A 26,505-nucleotide genomic window follows, 5' to 3' on the forward strand; every position below is an offset into this window, starting at 1 on the left:
TGCCGCACCCTGCAAGAGGGTAAAGAGGGGCGGAGCGACGTAAGGACCACGAACCGGAGATCCTTTGAAAACATTGAGGTTGTGGACAAAACAGTTAAAAGACCTTGATCGACGATTGACTGATTTAAAAAATACGTTACACCGTAAGTAAGGGTACGTCCTATCTAATGCAATTTTAATTATGAATCTGTCTGCAGTTATTGGAAACAACCATCTTAAATATTAAAGCCCACCTCGCTATTAATGTAGCGGCGGACGAGTTAGCATTTTGCTAAAATGTAACCTATGTATGTATGTAGTTAGTTAGCTGGGCGTGTGGAAGGGCGTGCGTGTTCAACTTCTTAAGCATCTCCTTTGAGTTTGTACCCATATGCTACCAACTAATGTATGATTTCACTGTGACAAAGCGAAACAACAAAGCAACAATTTGATATCCTACATGATCACAAGAGCAGACGGCGAAAACGTCTGAAGGCCATACCGTATGGCAAACCCACAACAACGCACTAGCACGAGCGGGGTTCAATCTGTTTTGTTGGAATTAGGTGTTCCTTCTTCTTTGTAGGCTAGGATACTATGTTAAATTGACTATTGTAGCATACTAAGTGAAAGCTGTGGTGCCTCCTCCCTTGAAGACACTGGGATTAGCCTATGCAACGATAAGCCTATACTGTATGGCTTTACAGTGCGATTTGTTGCAAACCCCTTACTTGTCATTGTAACGTTAACGTTGTAACGTTTTTGGTATTGCGCACTGGCTTGGCCACATGAGTTTTGTGATTGTGAAAATAACTGAGCGCTGAATTGGAGTTGTCAATGTCATTGTTATCCGAAGTCTCCTGCTGTAGTTTGTAGCCTAGCCTACTGTTGGTGGAATGTATTAGGCTGCATGAGGGCTGTCCTACAGGCAACTGTCCCTTCATTTAGTGCTGTCAATAGAAAACATTGTAGCCTGTTCAGTTGGTCTTTCATGTTTTATCTGACAAGAAACGTGGCAATTTGTTTGGACGTCGGAATTGGCCAAGGTCCATAATACATTTGCAGTTTGTCTATGCTGCTTTTTTCATGAGCGCAATTTTGTGTCATCTCTTCTGGCATCAAAAAGGCACAGGCCTTGGCCAACTGCATACAATTTTTATTATGTCTGTGTTATTTCTCCACCTTTTGAACTGTAGTAACTGCAGTTATGACTCATGCATTGTCTGAGTTAAGTCTTTTTTCATGCAAACTACCCTGTGTCTGATACCCACACACATGAACTTGAACAGGATAATTGTGGGGGCCAATATTATGCATGCATTATTCGTAGGTAATGCACTTGATCTATTTTAGTCCTTTATCACACCTTTATCACTCTTCTTACTATTACGCTTACTATGTCTCTCTTTCTGCTCTGCTGTCTCTCCCATTACCAACCCCTTTTGAGAGATGAAAATCTATTCCACATTCTTTCAGTGCACATGGTCACACAGGATATTTAGTTTAGTTGTTCAAAAAAAATATTCTCTGATTGTAACTCTGAGTGGCAAAGGCATTGAAGAAATATGATTGTGTTGGTGTCTGGCATTTCTATTTTGGTGCAGAGCATGGATTTATCTAGGTGGTGGAAGGTTTACTGCATGCTGTTTGTCTGCAAATGCATTCTTGTTGATTAGTCCCTAATGCTGCCAGAGCAGCAAGAGAGCACAATATTCAGTGAAAGTGTATTCATGTATTTTAAGCCATTAGCAACAAATATTGAGGTCAAGGTACTTCATTGAACCCAAGGTCTAAAGGCCCACAGCCCTTCTTCCTGATTGGGTAAAAAGATGGACACACACACACGCACACACAATAATTTACGTCTAGGCCTACTGCTGATCCAGGATTGTTTCCTGAATTGTTGGTTTAGGTTGTGAAAAGGGTCTTCTTATGTTTAACTTCGCCACACCCAGATTAAGATAAAGGCTCATGCTCCACCCTAACCCATCAAAATACACACACACACACACACACACGTCGCTCATCTGCTCCACAGTATGCCTGAGATAACCACACACTCTTCGACTAACTAGGTCAGATATGGTATTTGGTGTATTGATGACAGTATCTATTCATTTTCTGGGTCTGTCAGAAATTGTCACTTGTTTTTGTGACCACACCAACTTTATAATCTCACAGTCGACCGTCCCATGTTCTTGTGTTTCTTTACAGACTGGTAGACTATTGAGTTTATCAATGCACAGTAATGATGAGGCCTATGAGGGCAGTATGATCTCACTCTGTGTAATACAAAAAAATAAACATTTTGTTTTCTCTACATTCCACAGTACATAACCATTTTCCAACTTGAATCAATTCTAACTGTTAAATGTACCAGTTTTGTGTGGCATGGATCACCAGATAATGTATTGTTCCATCCACTGTAAAATCAGTTATCCCATTCAGTTACAGTATGTAGCATAAATGCTCTTCCTTCACAGGAATAACATAGGCTGATTATTGTTAGGCGTACATTTCCAAAAGACCCTAGAAACCCCTAAAGATGATAATGGATTTAACCACTGACATTTAGTCAGTTGCCCATTTACAAAGTCCTCATGTTCATTAATTCACACTGTTTTACTGTGCTCAGCAAATCTACACATACAGGCTCATACATACTACATTTGCATGCATTCTCTTCTTTTTGCCAGTGTTTCATAAGGTTTTCAGAGGCCTTTGAGTATCACAGCAGTTGGCTGTAAGAGACTTTTGGGGTTGGTAGGCTTCAGTGTTGGACTCTGACTGGCCTTCGTCAAAGCTTTTTGTGCCTCTCTGCCCCGAGGCACTGCTGGGAATTGGCCTATATGAGAAGCTGTTACTGGCAAAGAGATTGCTGGGCAGACGTTCAACTCTGTCAGAGTAGTTTTTGAAGCAATAATGCCATATTACTGATGCATCAAAATTTCTCTGTTAATAATGGTCAAAGTTAGTGGCGATCTCTTGCTTCACACAGTTATAGCTTTCAGAGCTGTAATGTTTTCCTTATGTCATGTCGCAGCTCAGGGAATTTGGAGGAAGGGGAGGGAGCATGGGCTGACCCCTTTTGGGTACATATGTGATCACTTAAATCATGACCTCATCAGTTAATGTATCGCACCAGGTGCCAGAGCCGAACTGGCTTGAATTGATGTTTAATCTGCTTGTTTTCCTCAGTCGCATCCATATCTTTCTTTATCAGGTTTTTTATATTCCTGAAGAGTTGTTTGCCTGGGTCTGTGGGATATGGATATGCTTACAAAATCTAGAGGCCAGCTTTGATGCTGAATGGTTTAGAATAGATCAGTTTCAGATAGAATTGTTGAGCCATTCCGTGGCAAGGGTTTTAGTGTAGGAGGAGATGACAAAATGTTACATAATAGAAAATAGGTATCCAAAGGTTTCTATGGAAATGTTCATTGTTTCCATAGTGACCACAGAAAAAAACTACACCTCTGCACACTTCACTGAAATATGACTGGTGACTGATAACTGAGAATATTTTTGCCGGTGCTGTTACAAACAAGCACAGAACATGTAGCCTACTTCATTTACAAAGGGTGAATTTATGAGATTTTTCTCAGCTCCCCACCAAAATATTTTTTTGCTAGATCTGTACAAATTACTATCCAATATACCAGCTGGGGTTAAATGGTTCAGTGACAGTACAAAAAAGGAAACCAGTTGCCTTCTCTGCCAGATTCACACATTGGAAATTCTCTTGCTGGTTAGAATTTGCTAATAAACCCACAATATTACCATGCTACTCTGAGGATGGTTTAAGATCCCAGCATTAGAAGCGTTCCTTTTCACAAAATAATGAGAGGTGTCACTCATCCCTCCAGTCTGCAGTCTCTATACATTTGTTTTGGCTATGTTTTTGTTTTTTGGTTATAAACACCTAATCATGTTAAATATGCCGAATCTTGATAACCAGATGATCAAAGAACTGCACATTTTCTGTCCAACACATTTACACATTATATTAAACCAGCATTAAGACTGTTGGTCATAGATTCTAAAGCATACAACACATTTTTATCAATCCAGTTTATTTACTGTGTAGTTTTGTGTTCTTGCCTGAAAGTGTCAGAACAACTTGTCATCATCAAGTTGGCTACACCAAGTTTAGGAGTGAACAAGTTTGCTAGCATGTATTAGTGCCAACTGGTGTTGGTGTTTGTAAGGCAAGTCTGTTGCCTGTTGACCAGTTTGTGGTATTTGGCCTCACTGGCTACATCAGCCTATCCATTTCACTGATAATGGGATTGTTAAGTAGTACCTTAGAATTGATGGGATTTTGTCTAGAATGGTTTTGTAGCTTCTCTCTCCCAGCGAGCATGTGTGCTTTAAGATGGTTGCACTGTGGGATGCCTACGGTTCTGAGTAATCCTTCAGGCTTTAGATGTGATAGGTGTCTCTGATTGTGTCCCTCTGGCGCTGTGCTTATGTTCATTGTTTAGAGACAGCTGTGGTCAGTGACAGAGGAATAAGCTGGTGCAAAGTGCTCCCACACTTGGAGTTGGGGTTGATTGGGGATTGACATGGAAGGCACTGCCATGGGTCTCTCTGACAGACTGTAACTTGATACAGGGTGGCCTTCATTCCAACAGTATAAGACCTGGCTGCTAATTCACTTCTGTTCAGTGACTGTGGACGGCGTTTTAAGTTCATGCATTGGCAACTATTTCTGACAATGTTTCCTGTCCTCTCTTTTAGGTATTATCATTTTTGGTGTATTCTTAACCTACAGATGGTCTGCTTCTTTTGCATTTGCAATGGCTCATTATGTTCCCAGAGTGCTGAGATGCTCAAGAGTACTGTTGGCTAAGATGTAACAGCTGTCCGATGCTCAGAGAACAGTTTTGGGAGTTTTGGTACAACCAAAATAACCTAGAGTTGCACAAATATCACATTTATACCCTATTATCACTCCCATCAATCCTGAACAGGAAATGGGAGTGCACTTACTTTTATTTAGTCTAATAATGTACATGAATAAATGGCTTTCAATGAGAATGCACATTTTTAAAAGTGAACTCTTCAACATAGGGAACAGTGCTGTTAGTAGAGGCTCCATGCAGCCTTTCTGTGGGATGGCTGTGGGCACCCCTGTGACCCTCCTCCCTCGCACTGCTGTGCTGTGCTGTGCTGTGCTGTGCTGTGTGGCGCTCAGGCAAAGCAGATTCACTACAGATCAACCGAAGGGAGGTACTGTTACACAATGCTTCAGTTATTTCCTGCTTTGCATCAGCGAGGAGGGCGAGGGCTGCTACTCAACTCTTTGTCCTCATCTCATCTCATCAAATCATCTCTCTCTCTCTCTTTCTTCCTGCCTCCCTCTCTCTTTTCCTCCCTGCCTCCCTCCTTCTTTCTCTCTCCCAAAGCTGATCTTACTCCTAATGTATTTTGGCTTATAACACAGAGAATTTCGGCATGGCACTCCAGATGTACTCCAGATGCATTATTCAAGGAATGTGTTAGATTACATTTCCAAACTAGAGCTTCAATGCTTGGACATTAAATAAATCAATATAGATCAGTCGGAAATCTCCCCCTCCCTCCCCTACTCCCTCTCAGTTTTGCCTGGCCTTGGACATTATGCTGAGAACTGCACTTCTCTCAGAAAACAATGTCTTTCTTTAAATGTCAGATTTGCAACTTTACATACTGTAGATTTAATTTTTGGCTTAATCAGAATTCTCTCAGACAGTTAATTGCCAAAGGCTCATTCCTCTCTGATTAGTGTTAATTAGTCACACTGTGCTTTAGAGATGAAAGAAGAGTCCAGTTTGCATGAGCACTTAGGCACTCAAACTAGCCCTGGAGTTGAGCAAGATTTGAAGTAGCACATAGTGTAATGTGTGTGTCTGGCTCGGCTTCTTGTGATTCGAGTCAAGCCAATGCAGCCTCATTTCATGAGCAGCTTGGCATGGTTCTGGCTCGGTGATGGGTTGTCATGGCAGCAGAGTTGAGTTGTTTTTTTTTAATTGGATGCTTAGCAGAGGACTAATGGCACTGTGGTTTTAGCCAGCCAGCCCCCCCACCCCCGTCTCTGTCTCTGTCTGTCGGTCTCTCTCATTCGCTTTCCCTTTGTCATTGTATAAATGTCCATTTGCTCCTTTGAATATTACCACTGTACTTAAACAAATCTGAAAGCACACCATATTCACATCTTTATTAGAGTTAGACATTTGGCTGCTTTGTAACATCAACATTGCGACACTGTTATTTTCATAGGTGTTCTTGTGTGATCATAAAAACTCAGCTGCTTCATTGCATTGTTCTTATTTTCCTTGTCTGCCATGTTGGTAATGTTGTTTCCATTCGTAAGAAGCATTGAAAGCATGTTTTCTACTCCTTTCTTCAGTTTTTCTACAATATATGTCAGTTAAGCACAACTTTGTGTCCTGCTTTGCCGCATAAAACACCCCTGTGTTTGGAAGTGTCTCCGTTTCAACAGGATGTAGCTTTAGATGAGGTCACTTAGAACTCCATGATGGAAGGTTCCGGCTGTGGAAGGATGTTAAATAAGCTTAGAAGCTTAGTGCCCCACTGTGAGCAATGTTTGTAGTTTTCTGTTATGATAGACTGGTCAGTGAGTGCAAGTGTCTGACACAGAGGATTGTTGAATATCAAAATGTGTTCTTGTCCCCCTGTCCTCTGTAGGATCAGTCATCAGGATGAATGGAGATTCAGGTGCAGGGGTGGTGACAGCCCCCCCGCCCACCAACCCCCCCCACAAGGAGCGCTACTTTGACCGCGTCGATGAGAGCAATCCCGAGTATCAACGAGAGAGGAACATGGCACCCGATCTACGGCAAGACTTCAACATGATGGAGCAGAGGAAGAGGGTTTCCATGATCCTACAGAGTCCGGTTAGGCTCCCTCAAACACACACTTATGCACGGCTACAAACAAACAAGCTGTTCTCCTGTCTTTCATAGACACAAGTGATCTAGATAGGGGCTTCTATTGGCATACCCCTTATAGGGTTACCAAGGTTACCAAAATGGTAGTAGTGCACACAGAAAAGACCAGCTGACTAAATTTGAATTTGTAGAAGTGTGGAATCGGCCATCACAGAGCTTGTCTGTTTATGTGGATTTACTGAGTATGCAGCCTGACACTTCATTAGGTCCTTTCAGAAGTGAAGCCTTCCACAGTGTCTCCATTGATCAGGGACAGGCTGAACTTGTTAGTGCCAGCCACTGTTTAAACTATGGGTAGGAAGCCTCTGTGAGCAAACACTGAGGTCTCTATCATGCATGCATGGCTCTGAAGGGAAGTGGATCAAGTGGGGCAGTGGTGCATATCTCCCTCTCATGACTACATACACATGTTCCTTGCCATTTTAAAATGACTTCAGTTCATCAAAAAATTTCGCCATTTTACAGTAGGTGGACACACAGGAATAACACGGCTGAGAGACACCCAAGACTTCATCACACATCACACAGGGTATTGCTTGAGGTGTCAAAGGCTCTATCCATGAGATGCTTTGTCCTGCCACCTGCAGGACCATGATCAAATTTGGTCCCTGGCCCTCAAGTCTCAGATCGCATGATGTAGGGCTGATGTTGTAAGTCCATGTTATGAAAGAGGGGGAAATGGAAGCAATAAGCCCCAAGAAAGCGTTGGTTAGTGACTTTAGAACAATAAGGGGTGTTGTTAGGCACGATGTGAAGCAGAATTTGGGAAGGATTCATTTTTTTTATAAAGTTGAACCTGGAGATATGCACATGTACCAACTGATTTAGTGTTAGTAGTATCAGCCTTTATTCACTGATTTGTCAACAAAGATCAAACTGCAACTGGCCTTGTCCTGTGATGTCCCTGTATTTCTGCAGGCCTTCTGTGATGAGTTGGAGTCCATGATCCAGGACCAGCTAAAGAAAGGGAAGACACCCACCAGTCTGCTGGCGCTGCAGCAGATCGCTGACTTCATGACCACTAGCGTGCCCACCATGTACCCAGCAGCCCCACAGGGGGGCATGGCTGCCCTCAACATGAGTGAGTTCTGCCCCAAACAGTCCATTTCAGTGACCATAGTTAATCTCACCTCCTGTTTTCTTTTCTGGTATCAGAGAATATCTACAGAACACAATATTACCTGCCAACACATATTCCCATCAGTCATAGTTTTCAAAGACCTTGTCACGGATATTCTCAAAATGTCTTGTTGTTCCCTTGGTCAGTGTCTCTAGTAAGCATTAAGCTTGGGCAGGGTGAATGCTTCCACTGATCCTGCAAATGCATCCCCACTGTCCTCCAGATTGACCCCTGTCTCATACAGTAGCATGTGACTGGATTAGGCGGTCATCTCAGGGCATATGCCCTGATGCAGCCGCTGCTCAGTCACATGAGAGAAAGAATGAGTCCTATTATCTGTTATGAATATTATGAAACCACAATCACCATCTGATGTCGTAACACAACTCAGCCTAAAAGTTTGAAAAGGTTGTGAGTGTTCTACACAATTGCACTGAACTGTAATTGCATATTCGGATTAGTGAGACAGACAAGACAGACAAGGTCTGATTCAGAGCAGAATTCCTATTGTTACATTTATTTTGCTTATTTTGCTCACAAATTTATGTATTTACAATACGGGGAGGACATGCCATTCTTCTTCTTCTTCTTCTTCTTCTTCTTATAATAATTATAATAATAATAATAATAATAATAATAATAATAATATCGGCTTTACATGCCTACCCTCTCTGCCTCACAGAAGCAATGCATTGTTTTTATTATCTTCTTCAGTAGGCACAGCAGTAGTCACAGTAGTAGTTCACAAGTCTATTCATAGATTACAGTTCATTTGAAGATGTTGAATAACTGCGTAGTAATTCTGTGTGTATGACCCAGGTCTGGGAATGGTGACTCCAGTGAATGACCTGCGCGGCTCCGACTCCATTGCCTATGAGAAGGGGGAGAAGCTTCTGCGCTGTAAGCTGGCCGCTTTCTACCGGTTGGCTGACCTGTTTGGCTGGTCTCAGCTCATCTATAACCACCTGACTGTGAGTACTGTCCACCCAACAGTCACTATGGCTATACCGGAAGGATACAGATCTTATGTTGCTAAAGAAGATGACAAATTCAGAGATCAGCTGTCCTTGATATACAAATTCTAAATATCTAGATAATTAGAATCCTAATTACTTGTAAGGTTTTTTTTGCATCATTCAATTACAGCATTTGACGAGAGAGCCATACATGATTCAAGCTACCCCTCTTTTTAGAATGTTGCTTTGGGCAGTTAGGGAGACATCCTTGTAGGGCTGCTTGAGCTCTGTCTAAAACTGTAGATATATAGTGGGTGAGTCATCAGATGGTTGCCTGGTATAGCTGAATGTGCTCAAGTGGCTTTCAGCTGCACATTGCTAAGGTGTGTTGCTGTGTCTCATTGCTCTTGTCCAATAGGTCCGTCTGAATTCAGATCAAGAGCGGTTTCTGATTGTCCCATTTGGGCTTCTGTACAGTGAGGTGTCCGCCTCTAGTCTGGTAAGACCACTCTTCCTCATTTATGTCCTTGAGCAGTGTGTGTGTATGCAAGTTTTCACAGGAAGTATCTTTGTGTTTTAAATTGCATGTTATGTGTAGAAAAGGGCACACATTTAATGCATATGCACTGTGGCTACAGCCCCTATCTTTAGCTACCAAGTTGTTCAACTCAAGAGTTTCTGTTTAAGTATTACACAAAATGTACACAATCCTATTATAAGCTAATTGCCTGCTGTCACCCATTTGTCCCTGTAACTCCTTCACAGGTCAAGATCAACTTGCAGGGGGAGATTGTGGATAGAGGCAGCACCAACCTTGGTGTGAACCAGGCTGGGTTCATGCTTCATTCCGCCATCTATGCTGCGCGACCCGATGTCAAGTGCATTGTGCACATTCACACGCCTGCTGGAGCCGCTGTACGCATCATATTCCACCCCCCCCCCCAACCCCCCCTCCCCCCCTTTCCTCCTCTTGTTTCATGCCCTGCTCTTCTACCATCTGTCTCCAATTTCCAAATTATGTCAGTGATTCACTGAGACAACATAGCCGTGATGATAGACTTGATCATTTTGTTTGCTATTAGTAATATCAGAGTGGTTGTCCCTACTGTAGAGTTTATTATATAGTGTGTAATATGTAAAGTCAAATATCAAATGCAAGTATTTCAGAAGATCACAGAAGATGATTCAGTTGGAGAAGCTTTGTGTTTTCCTAAGAGAGCATATTAGTGCACTTCCAAGCACTGTCTATGTGCTGTCCTCTAGGTATCAGCCATGAAGTGTGGCCTGCTGCCCATCTCTCCAGAGGCCTTGGCACTGGGGGAGGTAACCTACCATGACTACCATGGCATCTTGGTGGACGAAGAGGAAAACGTCCTCATTCAGAAGAACTTGGGTCCCACAAGCAAGGTACTGGTCAGAGCTCGCACCTTTTTACTGGACATCAGGGTGATATCCACTGACTGAGAGATCCATAATCACAGTTTCATTAAGAATAGACTTTTAGCCCAGGCCCCAGGCCGGCAGTGCAAAGTCTCAGAAGCTTGACCGCTTGAACGAGGTCTGGTAAAGGGAACACACAGTGGCACTCTTAATAGTAGCTGCTGTTTTTTCACAACTTGGTCAAGGTATCAGTATTTTCTGAAGACTAACAGCTGTGTTTGTGTCCTTGATTTTTTTTTGTTTGGTTGTTTCATAGGTGCTGATCCTAAGAAACCATGGGCTGGTGTCTGTTGGTGAAACTGTAGAAGAAGCCTTTTACTATATTCATAACCTTGTAACAGCATGTGAAATTCAGGTATGTTGTTCATATGTCCATTGTGTGTGTGTGTGTGTGTTTGTGAGGGAGACTATTTGTCTTGGAATATTGTACTTGTTATGGTGTCACCCAGCTTCATCTTTTCCGACAGGTGCGTACTCTGGCTAGTGCAGGAGGACCTGATAACCTGGTGATGTTGGATCCGGAAAAGTACAAGGCCCGACCCCGGCACCTGGAGCCTGCCTCAGACCCGGCCAGCACCCACCCTAAGTGGCTGGTCGGAGAGCAGGAATTTGAGGCACTGATGCGGATGCTGGATAATCTGGTAGGATGACCTCATCTTTGATACACAGTTGGGAATCATTCAGTAGCAGAGGGGATTTATATGGATTGGGATTTATTCTTGAGAGCAACTGAGTTTCATTTCACAAAGAGAAGGGGCCATCACATTTAAAATGGTATGATTTTATTCCCGTTCCTCATGTTTTGCATATCAACTCTTTTTCTCTCTGTTCTCTCTCTGCTCTCTGTCTATCACTCTGTGTATCTCTCTCTTTCTTTCTTTCTTTCTTTCTTTCTTTCTCTCTCCCTCTCCCAATTATCCCTCTGTCTCCCTCCACAGGGCTACCGGACAGGTTACCCGTACCGCTGCCCTTCACTGCGCGACAAAGCTAAAAAGTACAGTGACGTAGAGATCCCCCCCTCAGCCACGGGCTACTCGTACGCTGAGGACAGTGACTCGGGTGCGCGCTCTCCCCTCAAGCACAGCTTTCAGCGGCAGCAGCGTGACAAAAGCCGCTGGCTGAGCTCGGGCCGGCCCGACGAGGCCTGCGAAGACGGGCCGGACGGCGGAAGCCCAAAGGCGAAGACTAAGGTGTGGACGAACATTTCACACGATCACGTCAAACCCTTGCTGCAGTCTCTCTCGTCCGGTGTCTGCGTGCCAAGCTGTATTACCAACTGCTTGGTCTGTGCCTACCTTACTGTTCATAGTTAGATGTACTGCTACTATTTGGGCAGCTGGCGGGCACCATGAGGCAGCTCCTGACCATACGAATCCCGATGTTCCGTCCTCTTCCCCTTTCTGACCCTCTGTCTCTCCCTCATTAGAAATACATGGGCCTCTGGTCTCGGAAAGATGCCCTCTAAAAGCATCCCCATCCTTCTCTCCCCATTCAGAGCATAAGGCTGAGGCTGAATTACAGATTCCATAGCCCTTTGGCACTGTGTTTTGAGGTTAAATTCCTGTAGTGTCTCATGCAGTGATTACATGCAATCTGTAATCTAATCTGTCAGAGCCTGATGTTTCCCTCCATGACTCTGTGCTTCCTGTGACCTTAAGGTAGCCTCTTCTGTCTGATTCCAGCCTCTGGTCAGATATAGAGCCTTAACAGCCCCGTCACAGCTAATGACCTCAGGGTGCCCCCCAGCTGCCTAATGCATGCTATTTTGCATGAGTATTCAGATGCATTGTGGGTAGCATCCTGGAGGGCTGACTGACTGATGCATGTGCCCATGTGGGCGTGGCTGAATGGTGTTGCTGCTATTACAGATTCCCTCTTGTTTTGCACGTGGTGTCCTTTTTGTTTTGTGTTATTCCTGTGTGCTTACGTTTCTGACACTCAATGGTTCCCTCAGAGGGTTTGCCAAGAGCCCTGACTCAAGTGTTAGTGACCATGTTTCCATCATATGTATGTAACTCATCCGATTTTGGAACTGTGTCTCTGAATTCTCAGGAAGCACTCATCCAGAGGGGCCATTTGAGGAAAAAAAGATGTCCATAAAACCCCACAAATTTCAGCGTGCAATTATGTTTAGGATTCTGTATTAATAAGTCCTCCATAGTTTTAGTAATTCTAGTTTCTTCCTCTGGGTGGTGTAAAGGAGTTGAGTTTTTGAGGACTCAAAGCTCTTAAAAGCAGCAGAGCAGAACAGAACCGTGTTTATTCCCAATCGTCTCTGATTTTGACCCCATGAGACAGCTACCTGTCTTCGCAGCTGGTCCTTCTCCACCTGAACTCTGCAGCTTTAAAAGTGAAGCCTCAGAGTGAAGGGAGGTGTGAAACACTCCTGAGGCCCTGCCCGTGGGTATGAGCTTGAGATCCCAGGAGTCACTGCCTGCTTTTTACTGACTCCAGCTCCCCTCCCAGTCTACCCAGTTGTTTTCCTACCTCTCTTTTGTTCCTTATCAGTTTCATTGGCAAGTTGTGTTGGCTTATTTTGCTGGTTCTATATATCTTTTTGTTGAACGAAGATCATTTCTATCACTGGAGTGTTCTCGAGCATGAGTGTTTTGTTGAAATTTAGGGGGAAGAAACAGTAAACCAAAACATCTGTCCCTTAACTCTATTCAAACTTTATTCAAATTATTATCTCTAGTGGGAAAGTGCAAGTGTTGTGTTGTGAGACTCGTGATCAGTGAGTATCTCATGTTTACCTGTCCATCCCATCCAAGCCCCTTCTTCCATAGACACCTATTCATCGAGCTCAAATCCTAAAGTGAGAGATAATACACCATACTCATGCTAAGCTCTTTCCCCACCCTCTGCTAGCTTTATAAAGCAGACCGCACATCCAAATAGTGCTTACGTGCATGACAGGTGATGCTATATGCATATGCAGTTCATTCCCTCATTTTAAGGGTAAAATAATTGTTGATCTAAAACTGGTAAAATTCCAAGGATAACATCTCTTACCTAGGATAACATCAGTGATGATAGAATGGATCTGAATGACTACTAGTAGCACAAATACTCTATGTTTCAGTAGATTTTAGACCATTCATGCAGAAGAAGTTTTAATTAATGTGTTAGTTCTCTCCTTGGCCAGCTGAGCAGCCTCTAGTACAGTCAGCAATGTGTGTGTCTGTGTGTGTGTGTGTGTCTGTGTGTGTGTGTGTGTCTGTGTGTGTGTGTGTGTGATGATTTGTCGGTGATGTCCACTCATGCCATGCGCCACTCGGCTTCAACACTCGGCTTCGTAAGCCAGCCATCATATCACTCAGCACTTCTCTCACCTCCCCCCCCCCCCCCGCTCTCTCATCCTGTGATGCCTTTGGTTCCTCCTCTGTGTCTTTCTTTTACCTTATGGTCTCTAGCACGAGTATCAATGATGATGAGGAGGAGGGGAAAGCCATAGTGCCTCACTGAGTCGCTTTGTCATTGTCAGGCTATTAAACACACTAGTGTCGCACTCCCGTAGCACACAGAGCTCGCTAGAGATTCTAACTGATTTTTTACGTACTGCCAGTCCATCAGGAGATGGTGAACGAATGATAATGATGTGGATGTTTAGCCACAGCAGTTGGACCCATCTTGAATGGGAATGAGATTGTATAGTGAAATATCATCAGATCCTAGATTGCACAGTAGACAGGGAGAATAGGTACAGCTCTGTTCTATTGTAGCCTATCTATCTATCCCACTCCACTAAACATTACTGACTTACTGCAGCATTTGGTACATGGCCTGTCTAAGTTTCGGTTCAGTTACAGGCTGCCAACAGGTTGGATTGTAGGATTTTGATTAACTGCATCATCATTGGTTCACTGCTCTTTGATGTGTTTTAGGTGTTCAAATACGTTTGGTTCTGTTACTATTGTTCTGAAAAGCATGCCTCTCATTCTACTACGTTAAGCTTGTCCTTGTTAGATCTTTATTTTTTCTCTGTGTGGTCTTTTTTCTTTTATAAGTCTGTTGGGTGTTCATTGGTTCATTTTAATCTTTCATTTGAACCATACAGTGGACCAAGGAGGAAGGACTTCGACAGGCTGCTGTGGCCAATCAATTCGTCCCACTCAACACAAATCCCAAAGAAGTTCAGGAGATGCGAAACAAGGTATGCCCCTCAGCTATTGACAGTGAGGTAGACACTGGTCACTTACTGTAGCTAAGGTATTTGTGTGGTCATAGATTGCAAATTGAGTACAATAGCTGTAGAGCAATTTATATAGTGTTTGCGGCTAAAAATAATACTAGCCACTGAGAGTAGTAGTTTTAATGGGTGAAATGACAAGACACCTCAGGTCATTACTGAATTGTTCTGGTCATCTGATCCATGCAGATCCGGGAGCAGAATCTGCAAGACATAAAGACAGCTGGACCGCAGTCCCAGGTGCTGTCTGGTCCTGTGGTGGACCGGTCAGTTGGCCAGGTTAGTCTGCACTGATCCCTCTCTCCCAGTGTGCCTCCCTCCTGTGCTGCCTGCTGGTGGTGTTTAACTGTGCCATTATTTTCTGATCACAGAGGGTGACTGTCTGGCAGGTAAGTACAGGCTGAGCTGACCCACAACTCCTGAGGGATTGTGCTCATGGCCGCTGACTTTGCATTGGTTTGGTTTTGTTTGCTGTGACTTACTCAGTTGAGTTTTTGTTTGATTTGAATCGGCTTGAGGGCAACTCAAGCGTCTTACTTTAGTCCAGATCACCTCCATGTGTCCATGTAAGATGAGTTTGCATGGCTCTCTCTCTCTCATGCCGCTGTGTCCTCCCCTCTGTCCTCTGTCCTGCGTGTGGTCATCATGTTTGAGTCCGGTCCAGTGGGACCTCAGAGAGATTGAGTAGTTCAGTAGAGAGAGAAATTGGTTGGATCGGTGTTCAACATACTTTGAAAAGTGTTCACTTACTCTACTCGTGCAACATAGATTAGGGTTCATCCACTACCACTATACCGTTGAGTACTGTAGCCTCATTTGCTCATGGAAAATGTTAGAAGAACATGTATAAAAGTTCCATTATTACCTCTGACAAGGAGATAAATGTTTTTTTAACCTGTTTCTGTGGGTTGGTTGGTTTGTTTCTTGACAGGATAATGCAAAAATTCCTGACCCTATTTTCATGATACTTGGTGGAAAAATGGAAAGGGCCTAAGAAGAATCCTTTCCTTTTTCAACAAATCAAACCAATTTCGTTTCACTTTCGCTAACATTGCAATATATGGCATTCCCAGGGCACCTGCAACCAGTTTTGCTTTCTGAAATGTCATGGGTTCAAGAAACACCTTGCCACCAAATATTATGAAAATTGGGATGATAGTTATTGCATAATCCTGCTAACAAACAAGCTAACAGACAAACTAATGAACAAATGGATGTGTGTAAAAACATAACCTGCGTGGCAAAGGATTTTATCTTATGAGCTTAGAGGAGGTATTATAACTGCACAATTAATCGATTTGAAACAAAATGGCAATTTGACCTGATGCTATTAGCTCGCAAAGGCTGCAATTAATTGTGTAGCTTGCAACTTTGTCCCAGTGGTTAATCTTGTCACATCTATGATTGTTAAATTCATGAAATCCTCCTTGTGTGACAGACAATGAAGATCACCTAACATGACCGCTGTGCTTCTCATGCGCTAGGCATGCGCCCCAATCAGAAGCGCTGTGCTTCTCATGCGCTAGGCATGCGCCCCAATCAGAAGCGCTGTGCTTCTCATGCGCTAGGCATGCGCCCCAATCAGATGTGCTGTGCTACTCATGCACTAGGCATGCGCCCCAATCAGAAGTGCTGTGCTTCTCATGCGCTAGGCATGCGCCCCAATCAGAAGTGCTGTGCTTCTCATGCACTAGGCATGCGCCCCAATCAGAAGTTCTGTGCTACTCATGCACTAGGCATGCACCCCAATCAGAAGTTGACCAACTTAAAGCAACATTCATATTAAACTGAAGCTTGTGTAGAGCTAGCCAGCTGGTATGTAGCGGTGCAGTATGTATGTCAGGTAAAGCTCCCTGTAGACGCCCTAAGATACGCGCTGCTAAGAGACGTTAGCACCCATGGGCTTTGGCTCCCTTGCACCCGCTAGGTGCTGCAAGTTGCGGGTTCGAGTCTGGGCAAGTGCAGGACTGAGCTGTGCAGTCAACACAATGCAGATGCAATGCCGTTGCTGTTGTAGATGTATATAGATGGGTTTCTCTGTCAGTATGTGATCTAGAGACCTCCTCCTATACTATTTGTATTAAAGCATTGTGACAGAAATTGTCATGGATTACTCATGTATCGGTTGTATGTTTGCTTCTTTTTGAAAGACTGTGTTGTGAGTAATAGTGATAATATAACATGGCAAAATACTAGAAAGGTTCAAGACCTGTATTAGATACAGTATGACCTGCAGTATCATGCTGGAGTGCATGATGGAGAACATTTGTATTGCTTGTGATGCTCGAGTTTGCTTCATTTGCTTATCTGCATGTGTATCCCTGATTTTGTGTGTGTGTGTGTGGGTGTTTGTTTGGTTGTGTGGCTGCATGCTTGTGTGTTAAATTGTTGGTTAGTGCAGTATTTTAGGGTATGTGATGCGTATGAAATCCTGTGCTTGGATGGTATGAGTGTAAGCTAGTATGATGGCATGCATGCGAGAATGAGTGACAGTGATTATTTGATGGTTTGAGGTGAATGCGTGTGCGTGTGTGTGTAAAGTGGAGGAAGAGGACATCTGGTGTGCTTGTGTTGCAGTGTATGTTCTATCTAGCATGCCGATATGCCGGGTGATTGGGTTCTGTACTCCTCACCCGGTTTGCTGTTGCAGGACGCCCCTCTGTCTGACTGCACGGACTCTATCGATGGCCTTGATCTGTCTGAGCAGGTCTATAGCCCTGCTAGGTCTATTAGAAAGGTACATCAACAGACATGACTAGCTGCTAACTCACACTGTTCCTTCCTCTCTCCTCATTTGGTATCTTCTCCGTCTGGTGACTAGTCCACAAGCTATATACTCATTATCCATACATCTCATTTCATGTCATTTCATTTATTATACAGGAAAGGATTAACAATTCAAAAAGTAACAATTGAGTTACAGTTAAATGGGCCTAACTCAGTTAAAACATGTTTACAGCAGGTTCCTGTTCCAGCACATACATGACAGAGATCACATCACAATGCAGTCAGGACAAAAAGCACAACAATCCAATCCAAACAAAACCTAGCTAACGGACATCAGCAGGGCTAAAGATAATACACTACAGACAATACAGATGGCTACAACACGTATACTTTCAAGGGGGAGAGGATTTGAGCGGTGTGAGGGTTACATATTCTTATTGACATCATGCATTGTTTGGTTGTTATTTTGGTACTCTCTGATGCCATAGTTACGTTCAATCATTTGTCTTCCATTCAGCGTGAAATCTCATGTATGGTCACCATCATGGTGACTCTTAGCTTCTGACTGTTGACTCTAGTGACGGTAATCACTATTTGCAGCACTTACGTTTGCGAGGATTATTCCTTATTCTGACTTTGACCAAGAATGTCCATGGCCCAATTGTGTCAGCTGACCTAGTTAGTAAACGTCACACAAACATGACTGTTCCATGGAGGATTTTGTATGGATTATTCTGACTGTGGTTATAAAACTCCTCCATCTGTCACTTCTATAGTCAAGCTGACTGGACAGTTCTGGTCTTCCTTACAAGCATGAGCTGTGTATGATCAACGGACTTATTTTTTAATAATGGTGAATATTATATCACAATGGGTCTCCAGTTATTTGAATGTCTAGATTGAGTATAGTGTTGTTAAACTGTTTACACACAATATATACCAGCGATTTTGCTTGACTAAAAAGAAGCTACTCTGTGTTTCCCTGCCTTATGTGAGGTGAATGTGGCCAGAGGGTTTCCAGATTCATTTGAAGGTCACAACTTAATTTGTCCTACCGGTCTTAAGATTTTGCTTCCCTTCTACCTCTGTCCCTCTGTTTAGGGGGAACTAGTGACTGCCTCCAAAGCCATTATTGAGAAGGAGTACCAGCCACGAGTTATCGTCAGCAAGACTGGACCGAACCCGTTCACCAAGCTCACAGACCAGGACATGGAGGAGTACCGCCGGGAGGTGGAGCTCAACCAGAAAGGTGTGGAAGGTAGGGCTGCATCCTGGTGTGAAAGGTGTGGAAGGTAGGGCTGCATCCATTGCTAGGTCTCAGGTCTCAGAAACGGTGGAAGTTAACAAGAGAAGATTAGCAAAAGATTTTTTCTTGCCCTGGTGAAAACCTCAACTATATCACAATGGTCACTACAGCTAACATGGCTGATGTTAAATGAAGCATTGGATGCACTCGATTGTACTTTTTTTTTTTGTCATGACTTTTTTGTCCTCCCTCTCCTAATGTTTTTATCCTACCAAACCAGCACACTTGCACTTCTAAGCTCATCAAAGAGCTTTTGGAGAACCTGTTGTGTTGTATTCAGTACAGGTTGAAAGCGGGACCCCTTCCAAGCCCAGGCTTACTGGAGAGAGTAGTTCCATCCCTTGCCCTGCAGGGGACCACGTGAGGTTAACCCTCAGTGAGGCAAAGGCAGATGAAGAGTGCGAGGAGTCCACCATCGTGGCTGCCCCGCCCTGCTCCTTCGCTGCCAGCCGAGACAGGGGGTCGGGCTCCAACTCGGCCGAGAGGAGCTGCTCATCCCCAGGAGGGGCCACCGCATCCTCCCACTCCCCCCACAAGGACTTTCACTATGCCGTACTGCGAGCGTTGAGCTCCAACACTCAAATGGCGGTTGAGCGTGAGTCTCCAGGTACAGGGGAGCTCTTGTCTGCCTGCCTCGCCTCCGTCCTGCCCCACTGGAGCCACCGTCTGTGGGGCCGGAGTCTGCCCCCCCCCCCCTTCCCCTGTCTGTCTTCCCCAGTAATCCGGTGCCCTCCTCAACCTGTATCATCTCTTTCCCCACTCCCTTTCCCGCCTCTTCAAAATGATTTATCACGATACAATTAGCTATGATTTTTCCACGCAATCTTTGATTTCACTCTTGATTGTGGTCTACACGGCGGACTTTGACAATGTTGCAGTCTTTGGCATTTGAGGCAAAGTGGGCAAAGGGACTACTCTCATCTTCTAACCTGGATTTGTTGTGTGCTGGGGTTCGTTTATTGTGGCACTTGTACTAATAAAAGCAGTTGGTGGGCCCTCAGCTCATCCTGGAGATGGTGGTTCTCTATGAGGTGGAGGTCCAACACTATGTTCCCTTGTGGGTGGAGATGGTGGTGTTCTATGAGGTGGAGGTCCACCGCTATGGTGCCTTGTGGGTGGATTCCTTTGACTCTTTTGCCGTCTGCTCATCCTGCTCTAATCATTCCTTGCATTTGTTTCTGGTTTGTGTGCTCACCTCAGTGGGGTATTGCCATTGCAATCTGATGAAATGTCACTGGCATGAAAAAAAGAGGCATTGCCAAACTTTCAAAATTTTAGTACTTGTTATGGAATTTATCTGAACAATTTAAGTGCTGCCATTTAGTCAAAATTTCAGTGTGATTTGCTCGCTGAACTGCAGAATCATGTATAACAGAGATAATTACTGATTCCCGCCGGAATAACAAACCAAATGTAAGCCTGTAAAGTGCCTAAATGGACTGAAATGTAGCCAATTAAAGCAGTGCAAAGCCCACCATTAAATGATGCACGTTTGTGTCGCAGACCAGCCACAAGAGCCTGAGGAGGGCGAGGTGAAGGAGCAGAGCCCCACGGTCACCCCTCCCAGTACCCCAGTCCGACCAGAAGAAGGTGGGTCTCGCCCGATAGGCCGGTCACTTCCAAGCATGGCTTTTATGGGTTGTGTTTATTGTGTGTCTGAAAGGGCAACCCTAGGAATGCTTTCGATCTTGTCTTTGTCTTTTAATTGTATGTTCTTAACAACCATAGGTGTATAATAATAATGTTTCATATGGGTAATAATAGACCAAGAGGTTTGCTGTATACTTGAAACAATTCATAATTCTAGAGTATATCCGTTTCACTTACTAGAAGGATAATTTAAAGGTATGTTAAAGGCTAATGGTGAGCTAAACTATTAAGAGCAGAAATCTTAAGAATTTGTGAGTGTTGACAAACATTCACAGAGGACTCAAGGCAAACAGAAAACTGTTTGCAAATGTTTGTGAATTTAAGCACACCTGAGTTTGAGGAGGAAGTTCTCCACAAACATACAGGGGAGCTAGACAAAGGGTTGCTGTTAAATGGAATATTTAGTATATATACTCTTTTGATCCCGTGAGGGAAATTTTTACACAAAATCGTCCAAATTTAACTGTTAAACATGCCCACCACTGTTTGCCGAATTTGAACATACCTCAGAGGTGTAAACTATATTTCTCTCCAAGTAAATTGATCCCAAATAAGTTGATTTAGCTGTTGGGGGGGGGTTGCTTAGGGGGCTGCTTAGGCTAACCAGACTGAGGCATTACAGTGTTGGAAAAATAAGTTAAGTAATACTATTTTTACAGGCTTTAGGAACCATTGCTCGTTAGTAAGAAGGTGACTGAACACATACTTGTGTTTTGCAGACATGCAGATAGTAACTGAAATGAGCTATGTTGAATAAGAAATGAGTCAAGATCAATTTAGAAACTAAGAATGAAATAATTGTTACTTTTCTTAAACTCATCATGATTCTGTCTATCTTCCCTCTTTCTTTTTGAAGATGTTATTTCTCCTCTTGGTCTTTATTACCTTTGGATTACACATATACCTGTTACTGTTTCCCATGAATCTCGAAATAATTACAGCAGTTTCACAAATCTGTCATTTTGTGAAACGGCAGTAGTTTTTGTGATATGGATAGCCATTTGTTATGGAGACAGACAGGGGCTTTAGAAATAAATACATGAATAAGAGATATGGATTCATATATGAATGCTTTTTTCACATGCCCTTAAGGCATTGTGTCAGCTGACCCACACTAGTTCTGTCACTAGCACTGAGCTAACATAAATTTGTATAGCACCAATGCAATTTCCAATTGGATTGATGGAATGAAACGGAATAAATATTTTACTAAAGCCTGTTAGAGGACTTCTCAAAGATATTCAAATCAATTTAGAATTAGAATTACAGGTATAATCTAATCCACTGCCTTTCAAGGATGTGCCACTTGTCTGTATATCTTCCACATCCATCTTTTCATACTCATCTTTCTGGGGTCTTGTAAGAATGGCTTCTGTCCATTCTTTTTTTCCTGGTGGTCTGTTTTGTATTTCATTTAACTCCTTTGTTTGAACACGGTGGCTGTGGTTTGGACTTGCATAGACATTGTTGCTCTTTCTTCCTTGTGGCTGCGTTACAATCAGGAGAAGGAAATGCAAAAGAGTACCTGTTGCCCTAGTAAGTATGGTTCCCCCTGCCCCTCATGCTTGTGCTCTGGTTGTAACCTCTCTCTGCATGGCTTCATTCACCTGCCTCTCTCTGGCCTTACTCATCTGCCGGGGTGGATTCTCTCCCTCTCCCCTTTTACTCTCTCTCCTCCTCACACACACTCCGCTCCTTGACCCTCTATGTTTCCTAATGTTCACTGGTGTCACTCTAGAAGCCCTCTAAATCAGTCAGCTTAATAGTTTGTAGTTGTCCTCAACAAATGGACTTAATTTAAGAACATTACTGAAGCTTCATAAACATGAGGATCATTAGCATCATATGTATGTTTTATGAGTCCTAATTATTTATGAATCTGAAGCATTGGAAAGCAAAAGCCTGCTAGTTAAATTCACTAGAGTGCTTTAAGGTGGACCCAGCAACATTTTTCCTATCAAAGTATAGATTTGACCTCTTAACCTTTTTTCTCTTGAGTTACATTTTTGTGGTATTTTAAGCAAACACTCCTAGTATGCTGAGTAAAAGTGTAACTGTTTTAGCTTAAATGTTGTAGAACTGTCTTGATCCAGGTAAGTTATGTGTTTGACTCGATCATGTTTCTGTTCCAGACAAGGCCTTCTTCAGGTACACAGTTTACTTTTTATTGCTGGAGTGTAGTCCTTTCCTACTGTAAATGCCGCATTGCTTTGCAGCTTGTGAAGTTTTGAGCACTGCATAACATTTTTAATTCACAGTATTGATCAGGAAAACTTGTTTGCTACACATAGAGTATATTTAATCAAAGCTTCCAGTTCAGCATCAGTTTCAAATATTAGATCTCAGACTGTGGATCAGATTCTACATGATCAAACAGAGCAAGAACTTCAAAACATTTCATTAGCCACTATGAGCAACCAAAAATTGTATGTGCTTATTGACTGGTTCTTAGATAGGCTATGCTGAGCTACAGCTAAATACACCGTGCTGCATTGGGTCATGAATGGCAGGTATGAACATAAACTGGACCTGATTAATATGTTCCACACAAGTTGGTGAGCAAAATGCTGAGCTCTGTTCTTGCCCGAGACAGATGCAACTAAGAACCTAATTACAAGATCAACTACTGTGAGTCCAGATGTTTAGTGTGATTCTGGTCTCTAACAAATTTCTCCATTTGGCGTAATAGTGAGTAGGGCATTTAAAATAGTTTATTTTTGTATACTGCGCTCTCCAGGCAATATGGCAGAGACTATGACAAACACTATATGACTATATCAAACAAAATAACTTTGATCTGCAAATACCTGTGCAGTGCTTGTTTGCTTAAGAATGTTATTCATAGAGAAGTAGCTTGCTCTTGTTTGTGTGAGGGAATGACGTGTAAGTCTTCAGCAAGAATTGGTAAATGGTCCCAAAAGCTGCCAAGCATTTGCTCTGTCTGAGATCCTCTGTGTCTCCCCCCCTACCTGCAGAGTCCCAGCGAGATCAGACCTTTAAGGATGAGAGTGACGCAGCCACACTGAGACAGACCCTCCCCGATCTGACCCCAGATGACCCCTTCGAAGCCCCCGCACTTCCCGCTGAAGACTCTGGCCCAACCCAGGCAGACCTTACACAACAAACGGAAGGGGATGAAGCAGGCGGTCCTGATGATGCTGCCGACCAAGGCAGCGATGAGTCGCCCAGCAAATCCCCCTCCAAGAAAAAGAAGAAGTTTCGAACACCATCCTTCCTGAAGAAAAACAAAAAGAAGACCGAGACCTAGCTGTCTGATTTGGGGAAAAGGCCTTTTTCCTCTGTTTTAGTTGAATTTTTTATATATGTTCACCTACAGTGCAGTGTGTGCCAATTTTTTTTTTTTTTTTTAGAACAGTGGCTCAGAATTGCTTTAGTTTTGTTAGCGGCTTTTACTGATGAATGACTGCATCATGTCTGCTCCAGTATGGTCGTGTGGCTTTTTTTGCATGTTTGTTTTGGCCCACATATAAAGCGAGCTGTTGATTTGATATTTTTAAGAAAAGACGGCTATACCCAGTTAATCACCCGAATGTATTGGGATTGTATAAAAATTGTACTCAAGTGTCTTTTAAAAAATGAATGCAAAAAATAGCTTTTAATCATGCTACTTATGGTATAAAATAACAATTATGGATTTACAAAATGCACGGTGCTGATTTCTGATGTATATTACATGCAATCCTGTCATTCTTTGGAGATGGCCATTTGCATTGTCTGATGAGGCTAAATATAATCATGGAAACACAACAATATGTGAACAATATATTATGGAAAAATGACAGATGAATGCTAGAAGTCATGAGCAAATGTATTGGGCTTTGACAGGCTCTCACCCCAAGGCCACCCAAATGGAAACCATGAAAATGCAGTCTTCACTGTACCTTTACTAGCCTGAAGTTGAGGATAGGCCTAGTTTGAAGTAATGTTTTACTGTGTTTTAATTATAAAACTATATGCAGTTTTGTTCTTTGTTTTTTTTTTGTATTATTATTTGTTAAATTACTCATGTATTACCTGAATGAAACCATCAGGCCCCTAATCAGCGCAAGCCGTGTTTGATATTAGGCTTCCCAGGGACAAGAGGTCCCCCAGACGTGTTTGATATTAGGCTTCCCAGGGACAAGAGGTCCCCCAGACGTGTTTGATATTAGGCTTCCCAGGGACAAGAGGTCCCCCAGACGTGTTTGATATTAGGCTTCCCAGGGACAAGAGGTCCCCCAGACGTGTTTGATATTAGGCTTACCAGGGACAATGAGGTCCTCCAGACGCCAAATAACGGAACCAAAAGAATCTTCTACTTCACAAATTCACACAATAGGCTAAGCTACTTTCAAATGGCCTTTTAATGGAGTTTTTGTGACTACTCTTTACATGCACTACATTCATATACATCAGATACATATGCATATACACACATCACTGTAGGAAGTACACTGCCTGGCAAAAAAAAAGGTCACACTCTAATATTCCGTTGGACCGTCTTTAGCTTTGATTACGGTATGCACTTGCTGTGGCATCGTTTCCACAAGCTTCTGCAATGTCACAACATTTATTTCCGTCCAGCGTTGCATTTTTCGCCAAGATGTATTCATGACGGGAGATTCGGACCACTGCACAAAGTCTTCTCCAGCACACCCCAAAGATTCTCAATGGGGTTAAGGTCTGGACTCTGTGTCGGGTGATGATGTTTCATGCTCCCTGAACCACTCTTTCACAATTTGAGCCCTGACGAATCCTGGTATTGTCATCTTGGAGTATGCCCGTGCCATCAGGGAAGAAAAAATCCATTGATGGAATAATCTGGTCATTCAGTATAGGTAGTCAGCTGACCTCGTTCTTTGGGCACTTTGAGCTTTGGGTTGCTGAACCTAGACCTGACCAACTGCAGTAACCCTAGATCATAGCACTGCCCCCACAGGGAGGCTCTTACCTATTTGCTTAGTTAAATCCAGGTGGTGACCTTTTTTTGGCCAGGCAGTGTATATTCCCTGTAAAAAGTCTGTAAAAGTAGTTGTGCCTCATGGGGATCAGACAGAGGAACTGAGGAGCATATGCCCTTAGTCTTCCTATCCTTCCCTCTGTTCTGGTCCAGAGAAACAAATGATCTAGGAATTAGTCAGACTTGAGAACAAGGATATTGAGATGTACCATACCCATAAAACTCTTAAGTCTTAAGAGTTAGTGCTTTTCATAAGAATAAGCATCTGAGCCATTCTTAACTTGCATTATGTGTGTGAAAACCACTGCCTGACACAGAGATCTGTTGCTTCCCTCTCAGCAGAGTGTTTGTGTAGTAACGTTACCACTCTGTTCAGGGCAACACAAAGATAATTAGGACACCACAGTAACTCTGAGTAGGGTACTTGATGCAAACTGGATTTTTGTCTTGTAGGTTGGCTGAGACTGGACCAGTTATTACCACACTAATAAGGCTTGGTTAGACCACTATTAAATCAGTATGTATTTTGTGCAAACTGACAACATAGACGTTTCTAAAAGGACTGCATGGCATTAAAAGCTTAAGCTTGTATTGTTTATTTTCTGTACATTTAATGCTGTATTCCTGTTTCTTCCATAATGTGCCCAACTGGCATTTTACATATAGCCTAATAACATGACTAAGTCACACTTTGTTTTGAGCGTTTAGAATTAATTATGTTGTTTTATTATAAACATGCAGCTATGTTGAACCTGTTGTGTTCTGATTCCTTTCTGTGAACATCTGCATTTCCATGGAACTGTTTAATTTGTATCCATGATTAAAATTCTCCTTCTAATCCCAAAGTTTGAAAGTGTGGCCTGTTCATTAAGACTCTTAATCACTCTTGAATGTCCTAGATTAGGCTATATCCTTTCATCCTTACTCCTACTTCCATCTATGGTCCTGTGGGCTGTGGCCATGTTTATGGATGAGTCACTCATGATTCTTGTGTAGGCCCAGCTTGTCCGTAGACGGGCTCTGGTAGGCCTAAGCAGTTATCTCCCAGGCAGCTATCTCAAAGGCAGATATATAGGCACACTCAACATGTTCTAGGCTTTATAATACAAATTATAAACAAAATAAGCCATCGAAACATCTACCGATTTTGGGGTTATTTAATTCAAAAGCCAGCTTCTCAAGGAGTTGAAGTGGACTCCATCTATCTGATGCTGACAGACAGAGG

At 43.0% G+C, this 26,505-nt stretch overlaps 1 protein-coding gene across 12 annotated transcripts; it reads left to right on the plus strand.

Moving 5' to 3' along the window:
* On the plus strand, positions 1-26,125 carry add1 (adducin 1 (alpha)). 12 transcript variants are annotated; one of them, XM_076284875.1, is made up of 18 exons: positions 35-153; positions 6,670-6,878; positions 7,851-8,013; positions 8,872-9,023; positions 9,427-9,507; positions 9,774-9,923; positions 10,272-10,415; positions 10,705-10,803; positions 10,916-11,089; positions 11,387-11,731; positions 14,506-14,601; positions 14,827-14,916; positions 15,009-15,026; positions 17,288-17,374; positions 18,466-18,622; positions 18,951-19,277; positions 20,174-20,260; positions 23,296-26,125. In XM_076284875.1, the coding sequence occupies exons 2-18, from the start codon at positions 6,684-6,686 to the stop codon at positions 23,586-23,588; spliced, it is 2,658 nt and encodes an 885-aa protein (XP_076140990.1). In that variant the 5' UTR covers positions 35-153; positions 6,670-6,683; the 3' UTR covers positions 23,589-26,125. The 12 variants fall into 12 exon arrangements, with proteins under 12 accessions (XP_076140980.1, XP_076140990.1, XP_076140984.1 ...); XM_076284869.1 differs by lacking the exons at positions 15,009-15,026; positions 17,288-17,374 and adding an exon at positions 21,823-21,856 and having other exon boundaries at positions 23,296-23,424; XM_076284871.1 differs by lacking the exons at positions 15,009-15,026; positions 17,288-17,374; positions 23,296-26,125 and adding exons at positions 21,823-21,856; positions 22,453-22,468.
* The last annotated feature ends 380 nt before the right edge of the window (positions 26,126-26,505 follow it).

Source organism: Alosa pseudoharengus, unplaced genomic scaffold (genome assembly GCF_046254945.1).
Source record: "Alosa pseudoharengus isolate Yale_2024_CS ecotype anadromous, Long Island Sound unplaced genomic scaffold, YU_APseudo_1.1 YU_APseudo_1.1_scf_14, whole genome shotgun sequence".
In the NCBI taxonomy this organism is placed as follows: Eukaryota; Metazoa; Chordata; class Actinopteri; order Clupeiformes; family Clupeidae; genus Alosa; species Alosa pseudoharengus.